Source organism: Perca fluviatilis, chromosome 21, assembly GCF_010015445.1.
Source record: "Perca fluviatilis chromosome 21, GENO_Pfluv_1.0, whole genome shotgun sequence".
Lineage (NCBI taxonomy): Eukaryota > Metazoa > Chordata > Actinopteri > Perciformes > Percidae > Perca > Perca fluviatilis.
The window spans coordinates 27,202,586-27,230,529 of record NC_053132.1 but is presented as its reverse complement, the minus strand read 5'-3'; the positions used below and the strand labels follow the sequence as shown (position 1 = coordinate 27,230,529).

The 27,944-nt window shown below is 42.5% G+C and overlaps 1 protein-coding gene across 1 annotated transcript in view; it reads left to right on the top strand.

Moving 5' to 3' along the window:
- fasn (fatty acid synthase) overlaps window positions 1-26,283 on the top strand; it is a 109,962-nt gene extending 83,679 nt beyond the window's left edge. The window contains exons 33-42 of the mRNA XM_039788300.1: window positions 98-299; window positions 7,193-7,344; window positions 7,937-8,028; window positions 8,136-8,530; window positions 10,895-11,086; window positions 11,246-11,473; window positions 11,921-12,132; window positions 12,492-12,590; window positions 22,385-22,636; window positions 23,600-26,283. Of these exons, the coding sequence (XP_039644234.1) occupies window positions 98-299; window positions 7,193-7,344; window positions 7,937-8,028; window positions 8,136-8,530; window positions 10,895-11,086; window positions 11,246-11,473; window positions 11,921-12,132; window positions 12,492-12,590; window positions 22,385-22,636; window positions 23,600-23,737 (1,962 nt within the window). The 3' untranslated portion in view covers window positions 23,738-26,283. The remainder of the gene's footprint in view (window positions 1-97; window positions 300-7,192; window positions 7,345-7,936; window positions 8,029-8,135; window positions 8,531-10,894; window positions 11,087-11,245; window positions 11,474-11,920; window positions 12,133-12,491; window positions 12,591-22,384; window positions 22,637-23,599) is intronic.
- Window positions 26,284-27,944: the final 1,661 nt, after the last annotated feature.

Here is a 27,944-nt window from a genome sequence, read left to right as displayed (position 1 = left end):
CAGTTTCTTATTAAGTTAACATAATTATCATGTGACCATAACTGGAAAATACTACACTATGCTATGTATATTCTTACTGGTTCTTCTCTTCATACAGGTCCGTTGTGAGGAGAGGGGTTCTGCAGTTCAAACTGCTTCCCCTTTGTCTTTTCGGGCTATCTGTCGCACCTTCTGTCTCCCCTCCTACTCATACATCATCACTGGTGGACTGGGGGGCTTTGGTCTAGAGCTTGCTCAGTGGCTGACAGAGAGAGGTGCCATAAAACTGGTGCTGACCTCCAGGTCAGGCATTAGGAATGGTAAGGGACAATGATACAAAGCTGCAGCATGTGCTACACAGTTAAACACCCGACTAAAAGTAATGATTTTTTTGCCAGTATTTTCTCCTTCAAAAATGTTCATTCCGGGACGGTATGTCTGTTTTTATTTTGGCATGTGTGGCCTGACAACTACCCATTTTGACACCCAAGTTGCCAAACATGAAACGCAAAAACAACGGGCTGCACCAAACAAACTGGATTAACAGAGATAGATTAATTCTCCCCGACCTATAAATATACATCTTCCTTAACAGTTGCATGACCAGAGACGTGGTAAAACAGGTAAATATTGGAGATGGATTTAAAAGATGGCAACAGCTTTAAGCCCAAAAGGACGCATAGTTGGCTAATTTCCTCCTAAAACAAGCACTGAGCTTCACTAATTCATCACTGCTACTAGTAGGGATGGGCTTTTTCAGTCATTTCAACATCCATGTCCATCCATCCATCTTCATCCGCTTATCCGGTGTCGGGTCGCGGGGGGAGCAGCTCCAGCAGGGTTAGTACGGCCGCTTGTACCCTGGATCTCGTTCTTTCGGCCATGACCCAGCCTTCATGACCATAGGTGAGGGTAGGAACGAAAACTGACCGGTAGATCGAGAGCTTTGCCTTCTGGCTCAGCTCTCTTTTCGTCACAACGGTGCGATAAATTGAATGTAGTACCGCACCCGCTGCGCCGATTCTCCGACCAATCTCCCGCTCCATTATCCCCTCACTCACGAACAAAACCCCAAGGTACTTTAACTACTTCACTTGGGGTAAGGACTCATTCCCTACCTGGAGTAGGCACTCGATCGGTTTCCTGCTGAGAACCATGGCCTAAGATTTAGAGGTGCTCATCCCAACTGCTTCACACTCGGCTGCGAACCGATCTAGTGAGTGCTGAAGGTCACAGGCCGATGATGCCATCAGGATCACATCATCTGCAAAGAGCAGGGATGAGATCCCCAACCCACCGAACTGCAACCCCTCCCCACCCCGACTACGCCTTGATATCCTGTCCATAAATATTACAAACAGGATTGGTGACAAAGCGCAGCCCTGGCGGAGGCCAACCCTCACCTGAAACGAGTCCGACTTACTGCCGAGAGACCGGACACAGCTCTCGCTTTGGTCGTACAGAGATTGGATGGCCCTGAGAAGAGACCCCCTCACCCCATACTCCCGCAGCACCCCCCACAGTATCTTCCGGGGGACCCGATCATATGCCTTTTCCAGATCCACAAAACACACGTAGACCGGTTGGTACATCATCACTGGTGGACTGGGGGGCTTTGGTCTAGAGCTTGCTCAGTGGCTGACAGAGAGAGGTGCCATAAAACTGGTGCTGACCTCCAGGTCAGGCATTAGGAATGGTAAGGGACAATGATACAAAGCTGCAGCATGTGCTACACAGTTAAACACCCGACTAAAAGTAATGATTTTTTTGCCAGTATTTTCTCCTTCAAAAATTTTCATTCCGGGACGGTATGTCTGTTTTTATTTTGGCATGTGTGGCCTGTCAACTACCCATTTTGACACCCAAGTTGCCAAACATGAAACGCAAAAACAACGGGCTGCACCAAACAAACTGGATTAACAGAGATAGATTAATTCTCCCCGACCTATAAATATACATCTTCCTTAACAGTTGCATGACCAGAGACGTGGTAAAACAGGTAAATATTGGAGATGGATTTAAAAGATGGCAACAGCTTTAAGCCCAAAAGGACGCATAGTTGGCTAATTTCCTCCTAAAACAAGCACTGAGCTTCACTAATTCATCACTGCTACTAGTAGGGATGGGCTTTTTCAGTCATTTCAACATCCATGTCCATCCATCCATCTTCATCCGCTTATCCGGTGTCGGGTCGCGGGGGGAGCAGCTCCAGCAGGGTTAGTACGGCCGCTTGTACCCTGGATCTCGTTCTTTCGGCCATGACCCAGCCTTCATGACCATAGGTGAGGGTAGGAACGAAACCGATCGGTAGATCGAGAGCTTTGCCTTCTGGCTCGCTCTCTTTTCGCGCGCTAACGTTACAAATTGAATGTAGTACCGCACGTCCGCCGATTCTCCGACCAATCTCCGCTCCATTATCCCCTCACTCACGAACAAAACCCCAGGTAATTTTAACTACTTCACTTGGGGTAAGGACTCATTCCCTACCTGGAGTAGGCACTCGACGGGTTTCCTGCTGAGAACCATGGCCTAAGATTTAGAGGTGCTCATCCCAACTGCTTCACACTCGGCTGCGAACCGACCTAGTGAGTGCTGAAGGTCACAGGCCGATGATGCCATCAGGATCACATCATCTGCAAAGAGCAGGGATGAGATCCCCAACCCAACGAACTGCAACCCCTCCCCCACCCGACTACGCCTTGATATCCTGTCCATAAATATTACAAACAGGATTGGTGACAAAGCGCAGCCCCTGGCGGAGGCCAACCCTCACCTGAAACGAGTCCGACTTACTGCCGAGAACCGGACACAGCTCTCGCTTTGGTCGTACAGAGATTGGATGGCCCTGAGAAGAGACCCCTCACCCCATACTCCCGCAGCACCCCCACAGTATCTTCCGGGGACCCGATCATATGCCTTTTCCAGATCCACAAACACACGACCGGCACGGTTGGTACATCATCACTGGTGGACGGGGGGCTTTGGTCTAGAGCTTGCTCAGTGGCTGACAGAGAGAGGTGCCATAAAACTGGTGCTGACCTCCAGGTCAGGCATTAGGAATGGTAAGGGACAATGATACAAAGCTGCGGGCGGGTGCTACCACAGTTAAACACCGACCAAAAGTAATGATTTTTTGCCAGTATTTTCTCCTTCAAAATTTTCATTCCGGGACGCGGTATGTCTGTTTTTATTTTGGCATGTGTGGCCTGTCAACTACCCATTTTGACACCCCAAGTTGCCAAACATGAAACGCCAAAACAACGGGCTGCACCAAACAAACTGGATTAACAGAGATAGATTAATTCTCCCCGACCTATAAATATACATCTTCCTTAACAGTTGCATGACCAGAGACGTGGTAAAACAGGTAAATATTGGAGATGGATTTAAAAGATGGCAACAGCTTTAAGCCCAAAAGGACGCATAGTTGGCTAATTTCCTCCTAAAACAAGCACTGAGCTTCACTAATTCATCACTGCTACTAGTAGGGATGGGCTTTTCAGTCATTTCAACATCCATGTCCATCCATCCATCTTCATCCGCTTATCCGGTGTCGGGTCGCGGGGGAGCAGCTCCAGCAGGGTTAGGTACGGCGCTTGTAACCCTGGATCTCGTTCTTTCGCCGACCCAGCCTTGCCCATGACCATAGGTGAGGGTAGGAACGAAAACTGATCGGTAGATCGAGAGCTTTGCCTTCTGGCTCAGCTCTCTTTTCGTCAAACGTTGCGATAAATTGAATGTAATACCGCACTCGCCTACCGATTCTCCGACCATTCTCCCGCTCCATTATCCCCTCACTACGAACAAAACCCCAAGGTACTTTAACTACTTCACTTGGGGTAAGGACTCATTCCCTACCTGGAGTAGGCACTCGATCGGTTTCCTGCTGAGAACCATGGCCTAAGATTTAGAGGTGCTCATCCCAACTGCTTCACACTCGCGGCGTAACCGATCTAGTGAGTGCTGAAGGTCACAGGCCGATGATGCCATCAGGATCACATCATCTGCAAAGAGCAGGGATGAGATCCCCAACCCACCGAACTGCAACCCCTCCCCACCCCCGACTACGCCTTGATATCCTGTCCATAAATATTACAAACAGGATTGGTGACAAAGCGCAGCCCTGGCGGAGGCCAACCCTCACCTGAAACGAGTCCGACTTACTGCCGAGACCGGACACAGCTCGCTTTGGTCGTACAGAGATTGGATGGCCCTGAGAAGAGACCCCTCACCCCATACTCCCCGCAGCACCCCCACAGTATCTTCCGGGGGACCCGATCATATGCCTTTTCCAGATCCACAAAACACACGTGACCGGTTGGTACATCATCACTGGTGGACTGGGGGCTTTGGTCTAGAGCTTGCTCAGTGGCTGACAGAGAGAGGTGCCATAAAACTGGTGCTGACCTCCAGGTCAGGCATTAGGAATGGTAAGGGACAATGATACAAAGCTGCAGCATGTGGGCACAGTTAAACACCCGACTAAAAGTAATGATTTTTTGCCAGTATTTTCTCCTTCAAAAATTTTCATTCCGGGACGGTATGTCTGTTTTATTTTGGCATGTGTGGCCTGTCAACTACCCATTTTGACACCCAAGTTGCCAAACATGAAACGCAAAAACAACGGGCGCGCACCAAACAAACTGGATTAACAGAGATAGATTAATTCTCCCCGACCTATAAATATACATCTTCCTTAACAGTTGCATGACCAGAGACGTGGTAAAACAGGTAAATATTGGAGATGGATTTAAAAGATGGCAACAGCTTTAAGCCCAAAAGGACGCATAGTTGGCTAATTTCCTCCTAAAACAAGCACTGAGCTTCACTAATTCATCACTGCTACTAGTAGGGATGAGCTTTTTCAGTCATTTCAACATCCATGTCCATCCATCCATCTTCATCCGCTTATCCGGTGTCGGGTCGCGGGGGGAGCAGCTCCAGCAGGGTTAGTACGGCCGCTTGTACCCTGGATCTCGTTCTTTCGGCCATGACCCAGCCTTCATGACCATAGGTGAGGGTAGGAACGAAAACTGACCGGTAGATCGAGAGCTTTGCCTTCTGGCTCAGCTCTCTTTTCGTCACAACGGTGCGATAAATTGAATGTAATACCGCACCCGGCTACCGATTCTCCGACCAATCTCCGCTCCATTATCCCTCACTCACGAACAAAACCCCAAGGTACTTTAACTACTTCACTTGGGGTAAGGACTCATTCCCTACCTGGAGTAGGCACTCGATCGGTTTCCTGCTGAGAACCATGGCCTAAGATTTAGAGGTGCTCATCCCAACTGCTTCACACTCGGCTGCGAACCGATCTAGTGAGTGCTGAAGGTCACAGGCCGATGATGCCATCAGGATCACATCATCTGCAAAGAGCAGGGGATGAGATCCCCAACCCAACGAACTGCAACCCCTCCCCACCCGGTCACGCCTTGATATCCTGTCCATAAATATTACAAAACGGATTGGTGACAAAGCGCGCGCGTGCGGCGCCAAACCACCTCACCTAACGAAACGAGCTTACTGCCGAGAGACCGGACACAGCTCTGCGCTTTGGTCGTGTCAGAGATTGGATGGCCCTGAGAAAAGACCCCCCCCCCCCCATACTCCCGCAGCACCCCCCACAGTATCTTCCGGGGGACCCGATCATATGCCTTTTCCAGATCCACAAAACACACGTAGACCGGTTGGTACTCCCAGGCTCCCTCCAGGATCCTTGCGAGAGTGAAGAGCTGGTCCGTTGTTCCACGACCAGGACGGAATCCGCATTGTTCCTCTTCAATCTGAGGTTCGACTATCAGCCGAACCCTCCTTTCGAGCACCTTGGAGTAGACTTTACCAGGGAGGCTGAGAAGTGTGATACCCCTGTAATTGGCACACACCCTCAGGTCCCCCTTTTTAAAAAGGGGAACCACCACCCTGGTCTGCCACTCCTTTGGTAATGTCCCAGACTTCCACGCAATGTTGAAGAAGCGTGTCAACCAGGACACGCCTTTATTCATAGACTGTAAAAAAGAATATTAACAGTCTATGGTTTTATCCAGTGAAGTTTTATCAGCAGATCCTATGCCCGTGTTATATATACACACAGACATCGTAGCTTCAGCGAGACGTCATCCATGCGACTTTGAAGTGTGTAGTCTTTCTAATTACGTCTTATACTCCAACAGTTTAACATAAACTGAGACTTTCTTGACTTGCAAAATTATGTGGAAATCATGGCTCAATTCAAATGGGGTAAAAGAATAATTTGTCTTTCCCCATTCAGTACTCAATGACGCTTGACAGAGCAAGATGCATGACTAAAACTAAGCAGCATTGGGTCGGATTGTCCGTACATTATAAGTAACTGGTCAAACGACCTAAACAGAATGGCCAGAGGTGTCGTTTCCCGAAAGTTTTTGTTAATTGGTTGAGTCTTTAGGTAACCGACAGCTAACCTTAACTGTTAGCTGATTCAATCTGACTGTATTATCAGTAACGTTATCCCAGGGTCATCAAACAGTCTATTCTTATCCCACGTTCATTAACGCTATGATATAGTATGTCTTAGCATGTTAAATGGATAAATTCCATGTAACGTTAACTGTTACAGTTTCGACTGTAGCAGCGACGTTAGTGATCTTAACGTTAGCCTATATTCAGCGATGTGCTATATCACACAGGAATCTACTCGCAGAGCAAAATGAAGAATTACAGGTTCCTGCTGGTATCAGTGGTGTTTTACATCACAAAATATATCAGCAGCGATATTTTGTTTGATGTGAAGCCACTTCTTAGGTTATTTTAAAGCCCACCGCATCAGACCGAGTTTTTAATTTTTACCTGCATCAAGAAAACGCCAATCTTGATCCTGATCTTAAGTATTAAAACTTGAGATCAGGATTTCTTTTGAACTTATTTGAGACGCAGAGCGCCACACAGCAACTTTTCGGCATTGTACCAAGCAAAAAAACAATCATAAATATGACAGAGTAAAGATCAATCTCTAACAAGGTCTGTGCTCATTAATTTGAATGGTTTGTCACCCCCAAATGCACAAACGAAACCATATTGTCGATGTAACTGTTTTATACTGATACAATAGGAGAAAATACAATTACAAATCTGAAGCTTTGCTCTGGGATCATAAATGATACAAACTGTGTACTCTGTGACAGTAATTTTGTTTGCGCTGCTCTAACTAGTTTTACTTTGTAATTGTTGCTAGGTTACCAGGCAAAGCGAGTGCGTGAATGGCAGAGTCAAGATGTGGAGGTGCTTGTGTCGACCAATGATGTCAGCACGCTCGATGGAACAGAGCGACTCCTTGCTGAAGCCTGCACATTGGGCCCAGTGGGTGGGGTCTTCCACCTGGCCATGGTAACATACCAAGCCACCTCATCATCTGTCCCCCTCACCCCCTAATTTGGGGATTGATGCCAGTGTCTGTCGGCCCACCACTTTGGTGACTGACTGAAATATCTCAGCAACTATTAGATCGACATTATTTGTGCATTCATTCATGGTCATCGGAAAAACCTCATGAAACATAATGACTTTGGTGATCCCCTGACCTTACCTCTAGTGCCAACATGAGATTGGCATTGTAAGCCTTTAGTGAAATGTCTTAACTATAATTAAAAAATTGGTTCAGACATTCATTCACTCAAAGTAGTGAGTCCATGACTGTACCTATGAACAGCCTCACAGAGCCACTAGCGTGGCTATAAACTTTGTGTTTTTTTATATATCTGCTATTCACATTCATGTCACCTTATAGAATTATTAGAATGTTAAGCTACTGATATGGTACGGTAATTTGACACCTTAGTTCTTTACTGTGATTATTATTAATTTTATGCTCTACTGTCGAATCCATACTTAAGTTAACTGCTTCTCCATTTAAATTTGCAGTAATTCCACTTTGATCTTAACTTTTGTAAGCATGTTTCGTATGTCATTATCTCATCAGGTGTTGAAAGATGGCATGTTGGAAAATCTGACTCCTCAGCTCTTCCTTGATGTTAACAAACCTAAATATGATGGAACCATAAACCTGGACAAGTAAGACACCCATAATAATCCATCTGTTTAAATCAGGGAACTTTAATTAAGTACTGCTATTCACTTCTCTCCAGATCTTAATGCACTCACTTACATCCCCTCTCCAGAGTGACAAGAAAGTTGTGTCCAGACCTCAGGCATTTCGTGGCCTTCTCCTCAGTCAGCTGCGGCCGTGGCAATGCTGGCCAAAGTAACTATGGTTACGCCAACTCAGCCATGGAGCGTGTGTGTGAAAAGCGCCGCTACGATGGCTTACCTGGAATGGCAGTCCAGTGGGGTGCCATTGGCGACGTGGGCGTGGTGCTGGAGACCATGGGTGGCAATGACGCAGTGATTGGTGGTACCCTACCACAGCGCATCACATCCTGCCTGGAGGTGCTCGACCTCTTCCTATGCCAGCAGCAGCCAGTGATGTCTAGCTTTGTACTGGCAGAGAGGACGGCAGTAAAGAGCGAGGCAGGAAGCCAGAGAGACTTAGTGGACGCTGTAGCTCACATTCTTGGTAAGGTCCTATATTAAAAAAAAAAAAAAAAAAAGATCTTTTATGTTTTATGTCCTAAATTAGGGTCAGTGGTAGGGTCTATAATGTGATCCCTTATTATTAAATGTTAATCTGTAATTTTCTGTAGTGGTCCCAGTAATATTTGTTCTTAAAGTGTACCATATCATATGACATGGTTAAGATATGTTTGAGTTTGAGAATATGACCAGAATATTGTCTGCTGAATATTTGATTCTGCTGGCAAAATGTACACAAGGCGGTAAGGGTGTGAAAGCGACACCCAGCTCATGAGACGAAACACGAGATTGGGTTCACAAGATCGAGACGAGATTTTAACACTATTTTAAAGAAAAGAAAAAAAAATAAGACTGAAAAATAGTTCTTTATTCAATCAAAAGTCACAAAATGAAAAACGAGCACTGAAAGGTTTTGCCACAAACTCAAATGACTGGCTTCTTGGGTGATCACGTGACAGACGACCGCAATGGCTGCCCAGGACTTAAAGCTCCTCACCCACCTCTGTATTTTCATTGAAAAACCAGGTCTATTCCTTCTTCTTCGACGTCAATCGTTTTTATTTGTTAACACAGTGACTCAGTGGAATGCCAGCAGGAGCATAAAAGCAGGTCTTGTTGCCGTTTACCTGGACACAGAGTTACCAACAGGGCGGCGGCGGCGGCGGCAGCTAACACGGCTACTGATGCTAGCGCGGACCTACACATGGAAAGCATGATTGCCAAGTTCTTGGAAAAACAACGCAGTGAGGGAAGCGTTAGCAGAAATTGATACCTCACTGCAACACATCAGGACAGAGCTTGAAAGACAGGAAGCTACGGTACGGGAGCTGGTGCAATAACTGGACAAGACGCAGGGAGACAATAGGCAGATGAGAAACACGGTGAATGCCTGTGTTGAGGACCAGAAGAAATTTGAGCTTAAGCTAGCCGAAATGGAGGACAGATCACGACGCAACAATGTACGCATGTACGCTGGACTAAAAGAGGGCAGCGAAAAAGATGACCCAGTTGGGTTCCTGCAAAATCAGTGGATCCCCTTCTTACAAAATATGGCATCGAGATTGACAGAGCACACAGAATCTACGGCAAGGGTACAACGTCAACTTCAAAAGGCTGAACTCTTAAAGGTCCCATGGCATGAAAATTTCACTTTATGAGGTTTTTTAGAAATGGCGATAGGTGTAAACCGAGCCCTGTGTATCCTGCTCTGCCTTTTGAGAAAATGAAAGATGGGCCAATCTGGAATCTTCCCTTTATGTCGTCATAAGGGGAAAGGTTACCTCCCCTTTCTCTGCTTTGCCCGCCGCCCACAGCTGCCCAGAGAATTTGGCACGCCCATGAGAAAATATAGCTACAACCGTGGCCACAAGCTAGTCAAGGCCACACCCCCACCCTCCACCTTGCCCCACCTCTCTCCTCCTCCAATAGCATTTAAAGCTACAGACACAGAAATGGCACGTCCTAAGGAAAGGTCATTGTGGGACTGGCTCTAGTGGCTGTTATTCTGCACCAAGGCTGAATTTTGGGAAAGAGACTTCAGATACAGTATTAGGGGACCATTAAGTCCTATATAAAAGCATCCAAAAAGCAGCATGTCATAGGACCTTTAATATGTGTTAGACCTTGTTTTATTTGCTATTGAGTTATCAGGGTTAAATAAAGTACTAAATTACTTATTTATGTGCACAAAAGTGTTACCTTTCTGGGATCTATATTAAACCACTTAGTTGTATCTAAAACAATGTATTTCTAAAGCCACAAGTTGACCTCAATTTTAATTTTATTGAAAGTTTTCTGGAAGAGAACTATGTAATATAGTACTAATTAACTTGTAAAGGGAGGGGGAAAAGGGATATTTGAGTCAAGTTCAAGTTATAAGCAATTGTTGATTTCCAGGGGAATTAAGAACTGCTCAATTTAAAAGCAAGTAAATATTCTTAACTACTCATTTGTATTGCAAAAATAGCATGTTGAGCTATATGCTTTCCTGCCAATCCTAAATTTTTCAACTGCAGTTGACCTGCTGTTTACTGACTAAAAGACCATTTTAGTTACACTAACATTACTCACTTACATTAATTGGAATGAACTGACAGTGTACCAATTTAACACTGTCTCTTTTCCATATTTAGTACCACATTACAAAGTTCTTATGTAGAAATTATAAAACACTGTTTTTTTTGAAGATTACAATAACTTATGGTAAAAGAAAAGGTTCCAGATCATTCATTTGTTTTAAATCACTCATGGAGAGAGGCATTCTTTTTGTCTGCTTTCTTTTTTATTTCTTGAGCTAAATTTAATCAGGCAAAGCTAGCAGAACTTTCACTGTGCCCTTCACCCTCAGGTGTGCGGGATTTGAACAGCGTGAACGCTGATGCCTCCTTGGCTGACCTGGGCCTGGACTCCTTGATGGGTGTTGAGGTTCGCCAAACTCTGGAGCGCGACTACGACATCGTCATGACCATGAGGGAGATTCGCCAGATCACCATTAACAAGCTGCGAGAGCTGGCCAGTAGCAAGCCAGGCGGATCAAATGGTATTAAGAGCTGCTCTTAAATCAGCAGAAAAAAGAGATTTATTGATAAAGATCAGTCTAAATCAAGTTCTTTGTAAGATGTGGCTTCATAAAACCTGCAGATACACTCAGAATAGGAAGAATGAGTTTTTCTTGTCTTTGCTACTTCCAACTATCCAGAATCTCCCCACGCTACAGCTAAGAGAGATGCCGTTCGCTCTTTGTTGGAGTCTGATCTGACCCAGCTATTAGTCAACCCTAACGGCCCCACTGTGACGCCACTCAACAAGGTTCAGAGCCAGGAGAGGCCACTGTTTTTGGTCCATCCCATTGAGGGCTCCATTGCAGCCTTTAAGACGCTCGCTTTCAAGCTTAGCATGCCTTGCTATGGCCTGCAGTGCACAAAAGGTATTGTTTGTTAACAAACACACTCAATTAGGCTCATACAAGGCTAGGAAAAAAGAAAATAACACCCAGCATATTACTGCACTAATAAGGCTAGGCCACCCTTTGTCTTCAGAACAACTTGAATTGCTAATGATAAGTCCAGAATATTACAATTTGAGACCGAGTAACAGATGGTTTGACTCAAGTCTTTGACTGGTCATTACAGATTATATAATGATAATGATGATATTAACAATTATTCAGTTCTTTTTTTCCACTCAGAATCATCTGCTTATTTATTTGGGAATGTTTACTGATGTTCTAACCAACCACCACCTTTTTGGCCTAATGTTTATTATTTAGATATTTATATATGAATATACGAGGATTTAAAGCTTTGACTGTTTACATTGAACTGATCCAACAGTGTCCAACCAATCTCATCTTAGTTCATCCCCTCTCCCCCAGCTGCTCCTCTGGACAGCATCCAGTCCCTGGCAGCCTACTATGTGAACTGTATCAGACAGGTTCAGCCAGACGGGCCTTATCGAATCGCTGGCTACTCCTTTGGTGCCTGTGTGGCATTTGAAATGTGCTCTCAGCTTCAGACCCAGAATTGGCCTGTGGAGTACCTCTTTCTGTTTGATGGATCACACTCCTATGTGGCAGCATACACGCAGGTCAGAGAAAAGAGCTCATACACACACAGTTTTCAGTTTAATGACGTGCAAGGTTCCAAACATTTTTGAAAGGTACAAAGATTGTGATTTTTCTTATTTCTGTGGAGATGCCTGGTATTATCAGGGAAACATTAACTGTTCATTTATGTATTTCACACTTTAATTGCATTAGATAGTTTTAGACAGTCTAACATGAGTGGAATCATAAGAAAAGTGTGATCAATATGATTTGATGTTTTAATACAGAGCAGAAATTAAAAGATTAATATGTGCATTTAATGATGTAGTTTGGGGACAACTTGAGGTTTACAGTAACTGTAGGTTTGTTATGTCAAGTTAACTCAGTATTTGGTTTCCAGAGCTACAGAGCCAAGTTGACACCAGGCAAAGAGTCTGAGGCTGAAACTGAAGCCCTGTGTGCCTTCATCCAGCAGTTCACTGGCATTGCGTACAACAAGGTATACAGCCTCTGACACGTGTGCGCACACACATAGACACTCACCAAAGATTTTCATCAGTCACAACATTCAAGCGAGTCTCTGGTGCTTAAATCGGAGACTGATCTGACCCAGCTATTAGTCAACCCTAACGGGCCCACTGTGACGCCACTCAACAAGGTTCAGGAAGGTTCTTTACTTTAATTAGGGCCCGAGCACAAAAGTACAAGGCCCCAACGGTGCCTTGCACTGAAAGTGCGAAGGAACCTATTGTTTTTCGTCAGATTATTTTTCCGAGTCCATCGTCGCATTTTTGAGGGGGTTAGCATGCACGAAAACTCACAACAATTTGCAAACATGTCACAACTGGTGAAAATTGCAAAGATTCAAAATAATTACTCATATGCACCACTAGGTGGCGCTATTGCAGAAAAACCCGCGTTTGGCCCTATAACTCCCAAGCCGTACATCGCACATTCGCCTAGACTTTTATGCGTGAAAAATAGCGATTTATTGAAAACCTACTTTGCTGAACTCCTCCTAGACCGTGCGACCGATCTGCATGAAACTTGGCAGGTAGCATCTCTAGACGGACCTGACAAATTTTTATAGGATAAAAATTGCACATATTACGTACAAACAAATGTGTGTAGCTAAGTATGAAAACACCAACTTTGCCATATCTCAACCAAAATAATTGCTATTAACGCAAAACTTAAGATTCTTGTTTGCCATGACCCTCTGGAGGTGCCCCACACATTTCATGAACATTGGCCACTAGGGGGCACTACAAGTACATAAAGTTTATACCTCGTGAACTGCTCATCCGATTTTTACAAAATTTGATGGGTACCATCTAGGGCCACTCATGAGGCCACCCCTATAGTAAGGTATGGACTGGTCAAAGTGCGGGCGTACTGTTTGACCCTAATTGGTTTTAGCCCTTGGGCAAATTTTTGACGGGCCTCAATATATACGAAAACTCACAAAAATTGGGCCCACATAAACACCTGGGAGCTTTGCGAGCGGACTGTACAGCGATTTGGCCCATACCTGTGCGGCGTCCATAGCCCCCTAATGCGGAAGGCCTTAACTTGGACATAGTTGCTCCGATCTTCACCAGATTTAATACCCATATTGCTCTAATCATTGCAGACATATTTCCCATTTACATTCATTAGCTCCGCCCAACCGGAAGGCGGCCATTTTTAATTATGCATTTTTCAGGTGTTTTACATTCTTTCGAACTCGTCCTAGGCCGTGATTTCAATCTTCTTGAATCTTTGCAGGAAGTATCTGTTGACCCTAATAGTGAAAAGTTATCCAGAGAATTTCAACTTACTGTCTAAACAGGAAGTTGCGTCATCTTGACAACAATTATTCCGATTGCCCCGAAACTTGACAAGGATGTTCCTCCTGGCTTGTTTAGCAACTGTGCCAAAGTTGGCTGCAATCGGCCATTAGATGGCGCTGTTTTCATTTTTTTTATTTAATCATCAAAATATTGACATATGGGAAGCCTACTTTGTCTAACTACTCCTGGGACGTGAGTCCGATCGGCAAGAAAACTTGCATATACACTCGGAGGACCCTCGTGACAAAAATTTATCAAAAGAATATTGATAGCTAAAACAATGCGCAAGTTATGGAGGACCAACTTCCTGTAGGTGGGAGTGGAAACAGGAAAGGTTATATCTTGCCAACGGCTATTCCAATGGACACAAAACTTAAGAAAGTTGTTCCTCATGTGCCAATGAGGCTGTTTGCCAAATATGTTGTCAATTGGCCTTTAGATGGCGCTGTTTTAATTTTTTTTTATTAATTAGCTAATTTGCTTTGAGCGAAACCTACTTTTTTTAACTCCTCCTAGAGCATGAGTCCCATCTGCACAAAAATGTGCATGTAGACTCGGTGGACCCTCATGACAAAAATATATCAAAAGAATTTTGATAGCTAACACAATGCGCAAGTTACAGAGGACCAACTTCCTGTAGGGGGCTGTCGAAACAGGAAGTTGCGTATCTTAACAAGATTTATTCCCGATTGACACCAAATATGACAAAGTTGTTCCGTATAGGGGTTTGAGCATCCACGCCAAATTTATAGTGCATCGGCCATTAGATGGCGCTGTTAGAATTTTTTTTATTAATTATTCATCGCGATATATGGGAAACATACTTTGTCTAACTCCTCCTGGGCCGTGAGTCCAATCTGCACGAAAACTTGGATATAGACTCGGTTGACCCTCGTGACTAAAAGTTATCAAAAGAATTTTGATAGCTAACACAATGCGCAAGTTATGGAGGAACAACTTCCTGTAGGTGGGTGTGGAAACATGAACGGTTCTATCTTGGCAAAAGTTTTGCGATTTACATGAAACTTAGAATGTGTGGTCTACATGTGATGTTGCATTTGCCAGTACCCCCCGGGGCAAGAAGCGAGGGCCCGTCATCGCTGCTTGCAGCTTTAATTCTGTGTTGTTAGTGAACGTTCTCAAGTTATGTATGGTCTTTTCTCTATTATCGTTAAATGTTTGATGTTTAAGGAATAGCACGAAGCGCAAGGCAGTATTTCTTTTTTTGCAAGGAGCAACCAAGGGTTAAATTGTTTTTTCCTACCCAGTTTAACACTCCCTCACTCACTTAAAACCTGTAACATCTGATTTTTCCAAAACACTTGATGTTGTTGATAGTAACACATAGAGTAACAACACAGGGAGGACTCAATGCTCTAGATTAGATTTTTGGTTAATAACAAGCAATTAGTTGAATTCTCCACCGTTTCATTTTCCCCTCACTGATTATTGTGCTATTACTCTTTCTATTTCGCCTAATGAAAGTAAACTACAACCTAGGATTATCCACTGGAAATTCAACAGTAATTTATTAAAAGCATTTCATTTTGTAACAGGATATCTTAATCAGTGAGGTTAAATCACAAGGATATTATCCACTACAAATAATGGGAGTGGTTTAAAAATATTGTTAAAAAAAAAAAAAAAAGTGAAAAAGGAAGGTAAAAATTGGGCAAATTTAAGAAGAAAACATTTAGACCTAACTCCAATATCTTACTTCTGTAGCCAAACTCCTTTAAATGATGAGAATAATCTTGAACTCTATCAGATGCTGTCAGTGCCAGATAATTGATGAAACACCGTAGACTTGTCAATCTTTCCCTCTAATACCATTCAAATTTCTTTTTTCTTTTTTTAATATTTGAATAATAATCAAATATTTAATGTTCAAATGCATCCTGTTATTAATATTTACTACACTATGGTGGCAACTTTGTTTACATAATTTTCCACCACAAGCACACAGCGACAAACAACGGAGAACTCTGTAATTAGGGCCCGAGCGCTGACAGCTCAATAGGCCCTATTGAAACTGAAGGAATTATTAGGGCTCAAGCGCCGACAGCGGCGAAGGCCCTATTGAAACTGAAGGAATTATTAGGGCCCGAGCACGAAAGTGCAAGGCCCCAACGGTGCCTTGTACTGAAAGTGCGAAGGAACCTATTGTTTATCGTCAGATTATTATTATTTTTCCGAGTCCTTAGTTGCATTTTTGAGGGGGTTAGTATGCACGAAAACTCACAAAAATTTGCACACGTCACAACTGGTGAAAATTGCAAAGTATTGTAGTAATTGGGCTCGGGCGTTGCCAGGGGGCTCCATAGCGCCCCCTAACGTGCGCATTAATTACGACAAAAGTAATAAGTTAATATACCAACTTTTGAGGGAACATAGGTCTTGATCTTGAACTCCATTGTGCTATTTTTAGAAAAAATTACAAAATTCTAAAATTTCTGAAATATTGGTTTTCGTGAAAAAATCTTCATTTTATGAACACATGTTTGAGGACTTTAGGATGCACGAAAACTCTCAAACTTTTGCAGCCATTTGCAGAATATTAAAATCTTTCATCTGAATACACATTTAGGCTTGGGAGTGGTACAGTTGCTCTATAGCGCCCCCTAATTGGATTTAGCACTTGGGCACATTTTGGACGCCCTCAATATATACGAAAACTCACAAAAATTGGCGCACACATAAACACCTGGGAGCTTTGCATGACTCTACAGCGATTTGGGCCATACCTCTAAGCGGGCTCCATAGCACCCCCTAAGGCGTAGAAGGCCTTAACATGGACATAGTTGCTCCGATCATCACCAGATTTAATACACATATTGCTCTAATAATTGCGGACATATTTCCCATTTACCTTCATTAGCTCCGTCCAACCGGAAGGCGGATATTTTTAATTATGCATTTTTCAGGTGTTTTACATTCTTTCGAACTCTTCCTAGGCCGTGATTTCAATCTTCTTGAATCTTTGCAGGTAGTATCTATTGACCCTCATGACGAAAAGTTATCCAGAGAATTTTGATAGTTGAAAAAATGCGCAAGTTATAGCAACTTCCTGTCTAAACAGGAAGTTGCCTTATCGTGGCAACAATTATTTGCATTGCCCCGAAACTTGACAAGGTTGTTCCTCATGGCCGGTTTAGCATCTGTGCCAAAGTTGGTGGCAATCGGCCATTACATGGCACTGTTTTAATTTTTTTTTTTATTAATCAGCAAAATATTGATATATGCCTACTTTGTCTAATTACTCCTGGGACGTGAGTCTGATCGGCACGAAAACTTGCAAGTAGACACGGAGGACCTTCATGAAAAAAACTTATCAAAAGAATATTGATAGCTAACACAGTGCACAAGTTAAGGAGGACCAACTTCCTGTAGGTAGGTGTGGAAACAGAAACTGTTGTATCTTGTCAACGGCTATTCCAATGGACACAAAACTCATGTGCTACTGAGGCTGTGTGCCAAATATGGTGATAATCGGCCTTTAGATGTCGCTATTGTCATTTGTTTTATTAATTTAGCAAATTTGCTTTATGTGAAACCTAACTCCTCCTAGAGCGTGAGTCCCATCTGCACAAAAATGTACACATAGACTCGGTGGACCCACGTGACAGAAAGTTATCAAAAGATTTTTGATAGCTAACACAAGGCGCAAGTTACAGAGCACCAACTTCCTGTAGGGGGCTGTCGAAACAGGAAGTTGCGTATCTTACCAAGATTTATTCCGATTGACACTAAACATGACACAGATGTTCCGCATAGGGGCATGAGCATCCATGCCAAAGTTATAGTGAATTGGCCATTAGATGGCGCTGTTAGAATTTTTTTGTAATTAGCCACATCACGATATATGGGAAACCTAATTTGTCTAACTCCTCCTGGGCCATGAGTCCAATCTGCACAAAAACTTGGATATGGACTCGGTGGACTATCGTGACTAAAAGTTATCAAAATAATTGTGATAGCTAACACAATGTGCAAGTTACAGAGGACCAACTTCCTGTAGGGGGCTGTCGAAAAAAGAAGTTGCATACCTTACCAAGATTTATTCCGATTGACACCAAACATGACACAGTTTTTCCGAATAGGGGCATGAGCATCCATGCCAAATTCAGAGTGAATCGGCCATTAGATGGCGCTGTGAGAATTTCCTTTATTAATTATTCACATTGCGATATATGGGAAACATAGTTGGTCTAACTCCTCCTAGGCCGAGAGTCCAATCTGCACGAAAACTTGGATATAGACTCGGTGGACCCTCATGACTAAAAGAATTTTGATAGCTAACACGAATGTGCAAGTTATGGAGGAACAACTTCCTGTAGGTGGGTTTCGAAACATGAACGGTTGTATCTTGGCAAAAGTTATTCCGATTTACATGAAACTTAGAATGTGTGGTCTACATGTGATGTTGCATTTGCCAGTACACCCCGGGGCAAGAAGCGAGGGCCCGTCATCGCTGCTTGCAGCTTTAATTAGGGCCCGAGCGCCGACAGCGGCGAAGGCCCTATTGAAACTGAAGGAATTATTTGGGCCCGAGCGCCGACAGCGGTGAAGGTCCTATTGAAACTGAAGGAATTATTGTTTCTATTCTTTCTTTCTTTCTTTTTCCCGTCAAATGAATTGCCTTGGTGAAAATTTACGTATTTTAAGGGTTTCGGGAATAGGCGCACAAAAATGGCTCGCTAGCGCCCCCTAGAAAGTTAAGAAAATTGAGCCCCTGCAGTGCGTTTAACGTAGACTCATGAAACTTGGTACACATATGTAACATGTCAAGATGTACAAAAAACGTCATTACAGCCATACCCTAAACCCAACATGAAGTCCGCCATTTTGATCTCAAAGTTCGAAATTAGTGCGATTTTGGCCATTTCCACATGTCGTACTTTAACGAACTCCTCCTAGAGATTTCATCCGATCAACTTCAAACTCGGTCTGTACCATCTTAAGATATTAAAGATGAAAAGTTGTTCAAAGAAAAACTTTTCGTCATAGGGCGTGGCGGCCATTTTGTGCGTTTCGCCGCCGAAACAGGAAGTGGGTGTAAGTCGAGTGTACGTTGTCCGATTACCTCGAAACTTTTCAGGATTCATAAAAGTCCAACCCTGAGGACAAATAAAGACCGATATTTACTTAAAGTCATAGCGCCCCCTAGTGGCAACAGGAAGTAGGCCTAAAAGTCAAGGTGCTATACTTTAACGAACTCCTCCTAGAGATTTCATCCGATGGACTTCAAACTTGGTCTGTACCATCCCAACACCTTAACGATGAAGTTATTAAAAGAAAAACTTTTCGTCAGACGGTGTAGGCGTGGCGTGTGAGCTATCGTTGAACTCGGCGGGGAGTTCCCTTTTCATTGGTTTGCGGCGTCTGAGTGGCGCGCAAATGCACGGTCGCAAGGAGCGCCGTCCGCCGGTAACCCTGATGCGCGCAGAGGCGCGAGGGCCCGTCCATCGCTGCTCCCAGCTTTAATTGTTTCTATTATTGTTTTTCCCGTCAAATGAATTGCCTTTTTGAGGGGCTTAACATATTCAAAAACTCACCAAATTTGGCGGCCGCATCAAGTCTGGTGAAAATTTAAGTATTTTAAGGGTTTCGGGAATAGGCGCACAAAAATGGCTCGCTGGCGCCCCCTAGAAAGTTACGAAAATTGAGCCCCTGCAGTGCGTTTAACGTAGATTCACGAAACTTGGTACACATATGTAACATGTCAAGATGTACAAAAAACGTCATTAGAGCCATACCCTAAACCCAACAGGAAGTCCGCCATTTTGATTTCAAAGTTCGAAATTAGGGCCATTTCCACATGTCGTACTTTAACGAACTCCTCCTAGAGATTTCATCCGATCAACTTCAAACTCGGTCTGTGCCATCTTAAGATGTTAAAGATGAAAAGTTGTTAAAAGAAAAACTTTTCGTCATAGGGCGTGGCCGTGGCGGGGCGGCCATTTTGTGCGTTTCGCCGCCGAAACAGGAAGTGGGTGTAACTCGAGTGTACGTTGTCAGATTACCTCGAAACTTTTCAGGATTCATAAGAGTCCAACCCTGAAGACAAATAAAGGCCGATATTTACTTAAAGTCATAGCGCCCCCTAGTGGCGACAGGAAGTAGGCCTAAAAGTCAAGGTGCTAAACTTTAACGAACTCCTCCTGGAGATTTCATCCGATGGACTTCAAACTTGGTCTGTACCATCCCAACACCTTAACGATGAAAAGTTATTAAAAGAAAAACTTTTCGTCAGACGGTGTAGGCGTGGCGTGGCGGCCATTTTGAGTGTTTAGCGATGAAGAAAGAAGTTGTTGTAACTTGAGCGTACGTTGTCGTATCTGCCCAAAATTTCTCACGATTGACAAGGGTCCAGGCCTGAGGACACCTACAGGCCAAAATTGACTTTTGGTCATAGCGCCCCCCGCTGGCAACATGAAATGCGCCTTATATGACAAACATCATCCGATTTGCATGAAACTTAGAATGTGTGGTCTACGTGTGATACTGAGCCGGCCCCTATAATATGGCCACGCCCACTTACTCAGGCCACGCCCCCTTTCATAACATTTGAACCGTTTAAGGTAGTCTTGTGTGAGGTGTCATTGAACTCAGCAGAGACTTCCTTCTTTATTGGTGATGGTTTGGCCCGCCCCCTATGCATAATCCACGCCCCCTTTCATAACATTTGAACCGTTTAAGGTATACCCTTGTGTGAGGTATCATTGAACTCAGCAGAGACTTCCTTCTTCATTGGTGATGGTTTGGCCCGCCCCCTATGTTCAAGCCACGCCCCCTTTCATACATGCTGACCCATCCAAGGTAGAGTCTTGTGTGTGGTATCATTGAACTCAGCAGAGACTTCCTTTTTAATTGGTGATGGTTTGACCCGCCCCCTATGCTTTAGCCACGCCCCTTTTCACACCTAATGAACCGTATGACTTAGAGTCTTGTGTGAGGTATTGTTGAACTCGGCAGGGAGTTCCCTTTTCATTGGTGACGATTTGCGGCGTCTGAGTGCCGCGCGAATGCACGGTCGCAAAGGGCGGCGTCCGCCGGTAACCCCGACGCGCACCAAGGCGCGAGGGCCCGTCCATCGCTGCTCGCAGCTTTAATTATTTTTCTTTTTCCCGTCAAATGAATTGCCTTTTTGAGGGGCTTAACATATTCAAAAACTCACCAAATTTGGCGGTCACATCAAGTCTGGTGAAAATTTACGTATTTTAATGGTTTTGGGAATGGGCGCACAAAAATGGCTTGCTAGCGCCCCTACAAAGTTAAAAAAATTTAGCCCCTGCAGTGCGTTTAACGTAAACTCACGAAACTTGGTACATGTCATACATATGTAACATGTCAAGATATACAAAAAACTTCATTAGAGCCATACCCTAAACCAATGTGTCATGTAGACCCTTGTGTGAGATATCATTGAACTCAGCACAGACTTCCTTAGTCATTGGTGATGGTTTGGCCCACCCCCTATGCTTAAGCCACATATATTTCATAAAACCTTACCCATCTAAGGTAGTCTTGTGTGAGGTATAATTGAACTCAGCAGAGAGTTCCTTTTTAATTGGTGATGGTTAAGCCACGCCTCCTTTCATAACTTTTGACCCGTTTAAGGTAGAGTCTTAAGTGAGGTATCATTGAACTCAGCACAGACTTCCTTTTTAATTGGTGATGGTGTGACCCGCCCCCTATGCTTTTAGCCACGCCCCTTTTCACAGCTAATGAACCGTATGACGTAGAGTCTTGTGTGAGCTATCGTTGAACTCGGCAGGGAGTTCCCTTTTCATTGTTGACGATTTGCGGCGTCTGAGTGCCGCGCGAATGCACGGTCGCAAGGAGCAGCGTCCGCCGGTAACCCCGACGCGCGCAGAGGCGCGAGGGCCCGTCCATCGCTGCTCGCAGCTTTAATGAAAAATTATTATTGCTCACTCCCGCTAACTTATTGTTTTATTGTATAAGAACAAAATTAACACAACATTAATACAAAAACCTTATTTGAAAAGCAGCGTCGTCTACAGTGACTGTAGAGTGGCAGTTAAATGTCCATGCAGCTCTCTAAATCTGAGAAAGTAATTTATTTAGGCGGGTGGAAGGGTGTATGATTTTAAGCCTACACGCTGATTCGATGAAGAGCCGAGGCACGCATCAAGTAATAGATTGTGTATATAGTATGTTTGTGTGCATATAATATACTGTATATATTTGTATAGTTCTTTCATACGGACATTTGTTGTGTTTTACTCTAAAATACCCTATAAAGTGTGTATTTTTATATATAGCCTATACTGTGTATGTATTATAAATGTGCGCGTTAAATACAACAAGTAAAAATGTTTATCACATTATACACAACCTGGGAATTGGGAAAGGCCATATATAGTACTTTACTAATATAGTAAATTCCTATAGCGGTTTCCATCTCAATCTCTTCTAATTTGCCCCTCTTGTTCTGCAGCTTCTGGAGACTCTTCTCCCACTGTCAGACCTGGGGGCCCGTGTCAACATTGCGGTGGACCTAATCACCTCCAGCCACAAGAACATCAGCCGAGACTTGCTGCACTTTGCAGCCACCACCTTCTACTACAAGCTGAAGGCTGCTGATGGCTATGTGCCTGTGACAAAATACCATGGCAATGTGACGCTACTGCGTGCCAAAACCAGCAGTGAATACGAACAAAACTTGGGAGCTGACTACAAGCTCAGCGAGGTAACAGCCATAAATACACTCACACACATTTAAATCATTTTCAAGATTATTTTTAAAAGTGGACTAAGATTCCTTATTTAAGCTTACCTTAATTCATATTGGAGATGATAAAATTTCAAGGATGTGGAACAAATGAATAAGAAAATATAGTTTACCTTTTGTTTTGCTGCCTTAAGCCTCTTTCACACATGGTTCCTGGTAAATTACTAGGATTCACAACATAGACTGTAAAAAATAGTGGACAGAAAAGGCAAATATGGTCATTTTTCTGCAAAAGAACTGCTGAACTTTGAAGCTGGTTGGCATACCAACTCAACATTTATTTTGTTGGTACTTGTTAATAGTGTAACTGTTATTTGTTAAATTATTGTAGTTGTGTGTTAGGTGACTTAGGTTTAGTTATTATAGATTTAATTACTTTTAAACGTTAATATATTGTTAAATTTAAATAATTTTCAATAAAAAAAAAACCCTCCATAAATAACCTCTCTTTTGTCATTTTTCAGTTTTTCAAAAATCGGTTTAGGAATCGGAATCGTTTTAAAAGTACCGGTTCACCATCGGAATCATAAAAATCCAAACGGTACCCAACCCTAGCGACATGTCCATGGTCATGGTCACAGAAGCAGCGCCATTTTGTCTCCTTTCTACCACGTCTCGCTGCTTAATATCTCCACCGGCCGCTAACTTTTTAGATTTTGACATTTTCGGCATGAAAAAAAGAGAAAAAAGAACTTGAACTTATTAAAGTTGTACTATTATTAAATTATTAAAATATTACAAGTTTATCATTTTTCATAGTTGATTTTTTTTTTTCCCAATTGTTTACGTTTTACTTCTATTTATTGTTATTGCACATTAGCCTTTTAGCACATCCTTTTTTTATGAGATTTTATGAGAAATCTTTGAATCTCTGTCTACTTACATGTTCAAGTTCTGTCTGACTGGCGTGTCTTTCTTCAGGTATGTGATGGCAAGGTGTCGGTTCACATCATCGAGGGAGACCACCGCACTTTCCTGGAAGGAGAGGGAGTAGAGGCAATCAGCAGCATCATCCATAGCTCACTGGCTGAGCCACGAGTTACACCAAGGGAGGGCTAGACATGCCCTTCACACTAATTCCACAACATTCCCCAAATGGGGCTCTTTCTCCAATTAGTTCAAGTTTAACTTTGTTATATCCAGTGAGAATAATACCCAGCATGTTTACGTTCTGCCATTTTGCTCCTAAAATCCTAAATGCACCTTACTACTCCTTTTCAAATTGTATTGGTCAATTCAAGCAATGGACACTCTTCCTAACCTATCAGAGCTCTTAGCTGGTATCTTCTTATTTGGTAAAAAAAAATGTGCTTTCAGATTTTCTAAGTTATGTCTCACTTTGTTACCATGTTTCTTTCAGCCTTTTAATTCAGTAGGGATAGCCATTTTAAGCAATTTCGTTAATCAATAGTCAGCTTTATGGTGGTCGTTGACTAATCATTATTCATTCTTAGTATTTACGTGGGCTATGTTCATAACACAATCAAAGAAAATTAGGTATTAAGAAAATGTATTAATATAAGTAAAATCTCTATATTACCACAAAACAAAATATTTCATCACTTAAAACTTGTGCAAGCTCCCGCTGTCAACTGTCATCTGTCAACAACACTCCTAAATTCTTACTGGTTTTATTTAGGAAATTAGCCAATTGTATCTACTACAATGAAGTCTGGGGAGTTGTGAGCACAGTCTGTGCAGCTAGTCCAGCTACTAAACCATCTGCTCAGGTATAACCAGTATCCCAGGGAAGTAAGAATACTGTTGAGCCAAGCCTTTGATTTGACTATGATGATGGGTTTTACATCCAGAGAAGGAGTACCATTAGCATTGTAGCTGCAGTTGTGCTCTCTGTTGGAGCTTTTAGTTGACTTAAGACTGTCAGGTACGTTGACTCAGTTTGGCTCTGGAGACTGCCGCAATGAGCACACAAAGGCAAGCGTAACTCAACTGTTCAAACTGAAAAGAGCATCACCAAGTGGGTACAACCTACAATAAAACCGGTATAGTTTAGATAGAATATGCTGATAACTGATATCTGATAACATGGCTTATCAGATGGTAAAATACTGCACAGCAGGTTAAAAACTGTCCCCTATTTCACAATTCTGGACAGTTATTTCGATTCCATAGTTGTGAAATTCTTTCTCAACCTGTCGAGACAATTACCAGGTACACAGAACAAATACCCAACCATCTGTTGTATGTGCAGTTGCATTTCATTTGGTCAGTTGGTTTAAAGGTTTAATTTTTAGGGTTAGGGTCAGTATTTGTGATGTCAGCTGCCTTGTAGCTTCTGCCATGTTTGCCTTTGGCAAACTGGCTAGTGTTCATAATTGTGTACAATTATGAATATGGCTTGTGTCTTTTACTTTAAATGACATGCACATGTCCTTTTACCCAGTAAAATCCCAGATTGAAGCACTGCTCATGTATAGTTTCTCTCTCACTGTATCACAAAACTGTTAAACTGTCATGGTAAAATTACTTCTAACATGTTGCAAAACTTGACCAGATGTTATTAGTATTAGATTTTTTTCTTCTATTTTATTTGTTTATTTTGTTAAAAAATAATTTTGTTTACCTATTTTTGTTTTTGTTGTTGTTCCATCATTGCCTTGAAGCAAAGCAGAAACCCTGTTGTTCTGAGCCACCCAAAAACCAAAACTCACTCAAATTACGGAAAGCTAAACAAATTATTGTGATTAATGTAGTGCAGACAGCTAATATTTTATAATTAAGAGTAATTTAACTGAATGACTTCTATAGACCATCTTATAAAACCGTTTTGACGGTTTAGATACTTTCAAATTCATTCATTCAAAAAAATGTATTTCAGTGTAATGAATTATCGATACCCATAAAATACCCTGATACTAATTAAATATAATTATGAATGTTTGTAACCAAGTTAATTTTCTTTATCCTTTAGTACTTCAAATACAATTTGTAGAAACAAAGATGTTGCATTTACCAGACAGATTCAAAAGAAACTGTTCTTGAATTAAGATCAATCTGATTAAGTGAAAGGGTCAATCCATGTCAATTTTTCGCAGCTGACAAACTTTTTGTTTCCAAAACATTATTGAGTTTATTGGTTCCTTTGCAACAAATGATGGACTTCTGTGTGACAAGGTGTTGTTCTGACGGCGAAAACAGTTACAGTTTTTGATAGAACCATAGCGATGCACTGAAAAGGTTTGATATGTTACTAAATGTTGCATCCTTTCCCAAATCAGCTTTTGGTTGTGAATAAGTACTACTCTTGTATATGGGCAAAACTGACCTGAACAGGATTTTTGCTGAAAGGCTCGATCCTCTAACAGCTGTCTCTGACTCCCATGACCCTCCTTAATTCCATGACCAAGCAGGCAAGCAGTCCAGTCCCACTATAGCAGTAACATATAACCGCCAACCTGATCTCTGAGACCTCTAATCTGGTCTATGAAGGGTCTGGTGACTTCAGGCAAATGTGATTGCAGTGAAATGGAGTGACAGTACATGCTCATCTCTTATATTGTAATAATAGAAATACATGTTATTTCTATGATTGTAATATTTCCAGTATGTATTGTTATGACTAATAAAGGCCTGTCACTTCATAACCTTTGTGTTTTTCCATTAATTTAACATGTAAAAGATAGAATGATGTATGAATGTCTTGCTTTCTGTTTGGGAAATGTACAGGCCTTAGTTTTAACAGTATACATGCTTTATATACTGTGAAAACAGTTTAAGCCCTGCTTACTAAAGTATTCCGGCACCGTTCCGGATCTCCGGTGCGGGCGTCATGAAAAAAATGAAATAAAATTGGGAGTTTTCATGCAGTTTATTTTCGAGTCAATTGATTTCACCTACCAATCATATGAGAGGAACGCAGCTGTAACTAACGCAGGGCTTAAAGTACTCGGGCCTGGTGCCGATTTCTAGCGTATAACTATTTTAGAAAAAGTAAATAAATCAAAAAGTCCATATGGGATTTGATGCGCTGGTTTTATCCAATCATCGGATTTCCACCTACCAATGAAACAAGTTCGACAGTGGGCACATGTGCAAAACGCTAACTACAGCCGTAGAACTTCTGCACAGCAGCAGTTCATGTGGACCAAACTCTAGTTAGTTTTTCATTGCTTGAACACAGTTTTCAAAACTCTACACACTTATCCCATGACTTTAACCACAACGTGCACAACACTGTAGATCAGCACTTTGTTCAAATTCTAACACACTGCTGTCAAAACTGTTAACCACACGTTCAAAACAGAATAGATTTCAGTCTGGTGCCTATCAAACATTGCTGATTGCAATTTTAGCTGAAAGCCTAGTTAGTGAACATATATGGTATTTATATAGAGAAAGCTTAGAAAACCTTTTTTTGTATACAAACGCCAAATAAGAATGAAACAATTATACGCTGTACCGTTTGAGAGAAACAGGTAAAAGGGCAAAGATACCAATATGTCCAGGGGCCTCATTTATAAAAATGTGCGTAGATTCTATTCTGAAAGATTTTGTGCGCAAAAAAGACCGAATTTTCGTACGCAAAAACAATATTCTGATCTATAACACCTTGGCGGCGCCATATCATCGGTATCGCGCCTTTCTCGCACGCAACGGACGGACATTTAGTGCGCACGGAGCCTCACGCTCCTCCCAAAGGTCGTCCCATATTTGTCCTAATAAGGTCCATGTTAATCAATCAATGAATATTCCAGCCCTTGATCACCAATCACGAAACGGAAAAATGGGGAAAAAACACGATTCTGTGATTGTGAGATCGATGTGCTCCTAACAGAGGTAGAACATCAAAACAAAATCCTGTTTGGAAGCCGTAACCCTTGTGTAGTGTTCATGTTGTTACACAGCCTTAATACTTAACAGATTTAGCTCAATTACCAATGATATTCATCATTTATTGTTCCTATTTGCCATTTACCCCTGAGAGATCACATTTATGATCATATGATCATTTTCGTTTTTTGTGAGAAAGGAAATTCAATTATTAAAAAGGTAAAAAATAGAAACAAGATTTTGGATCATTATTGGTGAAATGTGACAATTTGGTAACTTGTATGGTAATTGTGTGGGAATAGCAGGTGCAGAAAGACAACATTCCCACACACAGACACCTACAATCAGACACGACCACATACAAAAGACAGACACACGACACACAGACACCACACACACACACACACACACACACCCACACACACCACACAACACACACACAACACACACACACACACACACACACACACACACA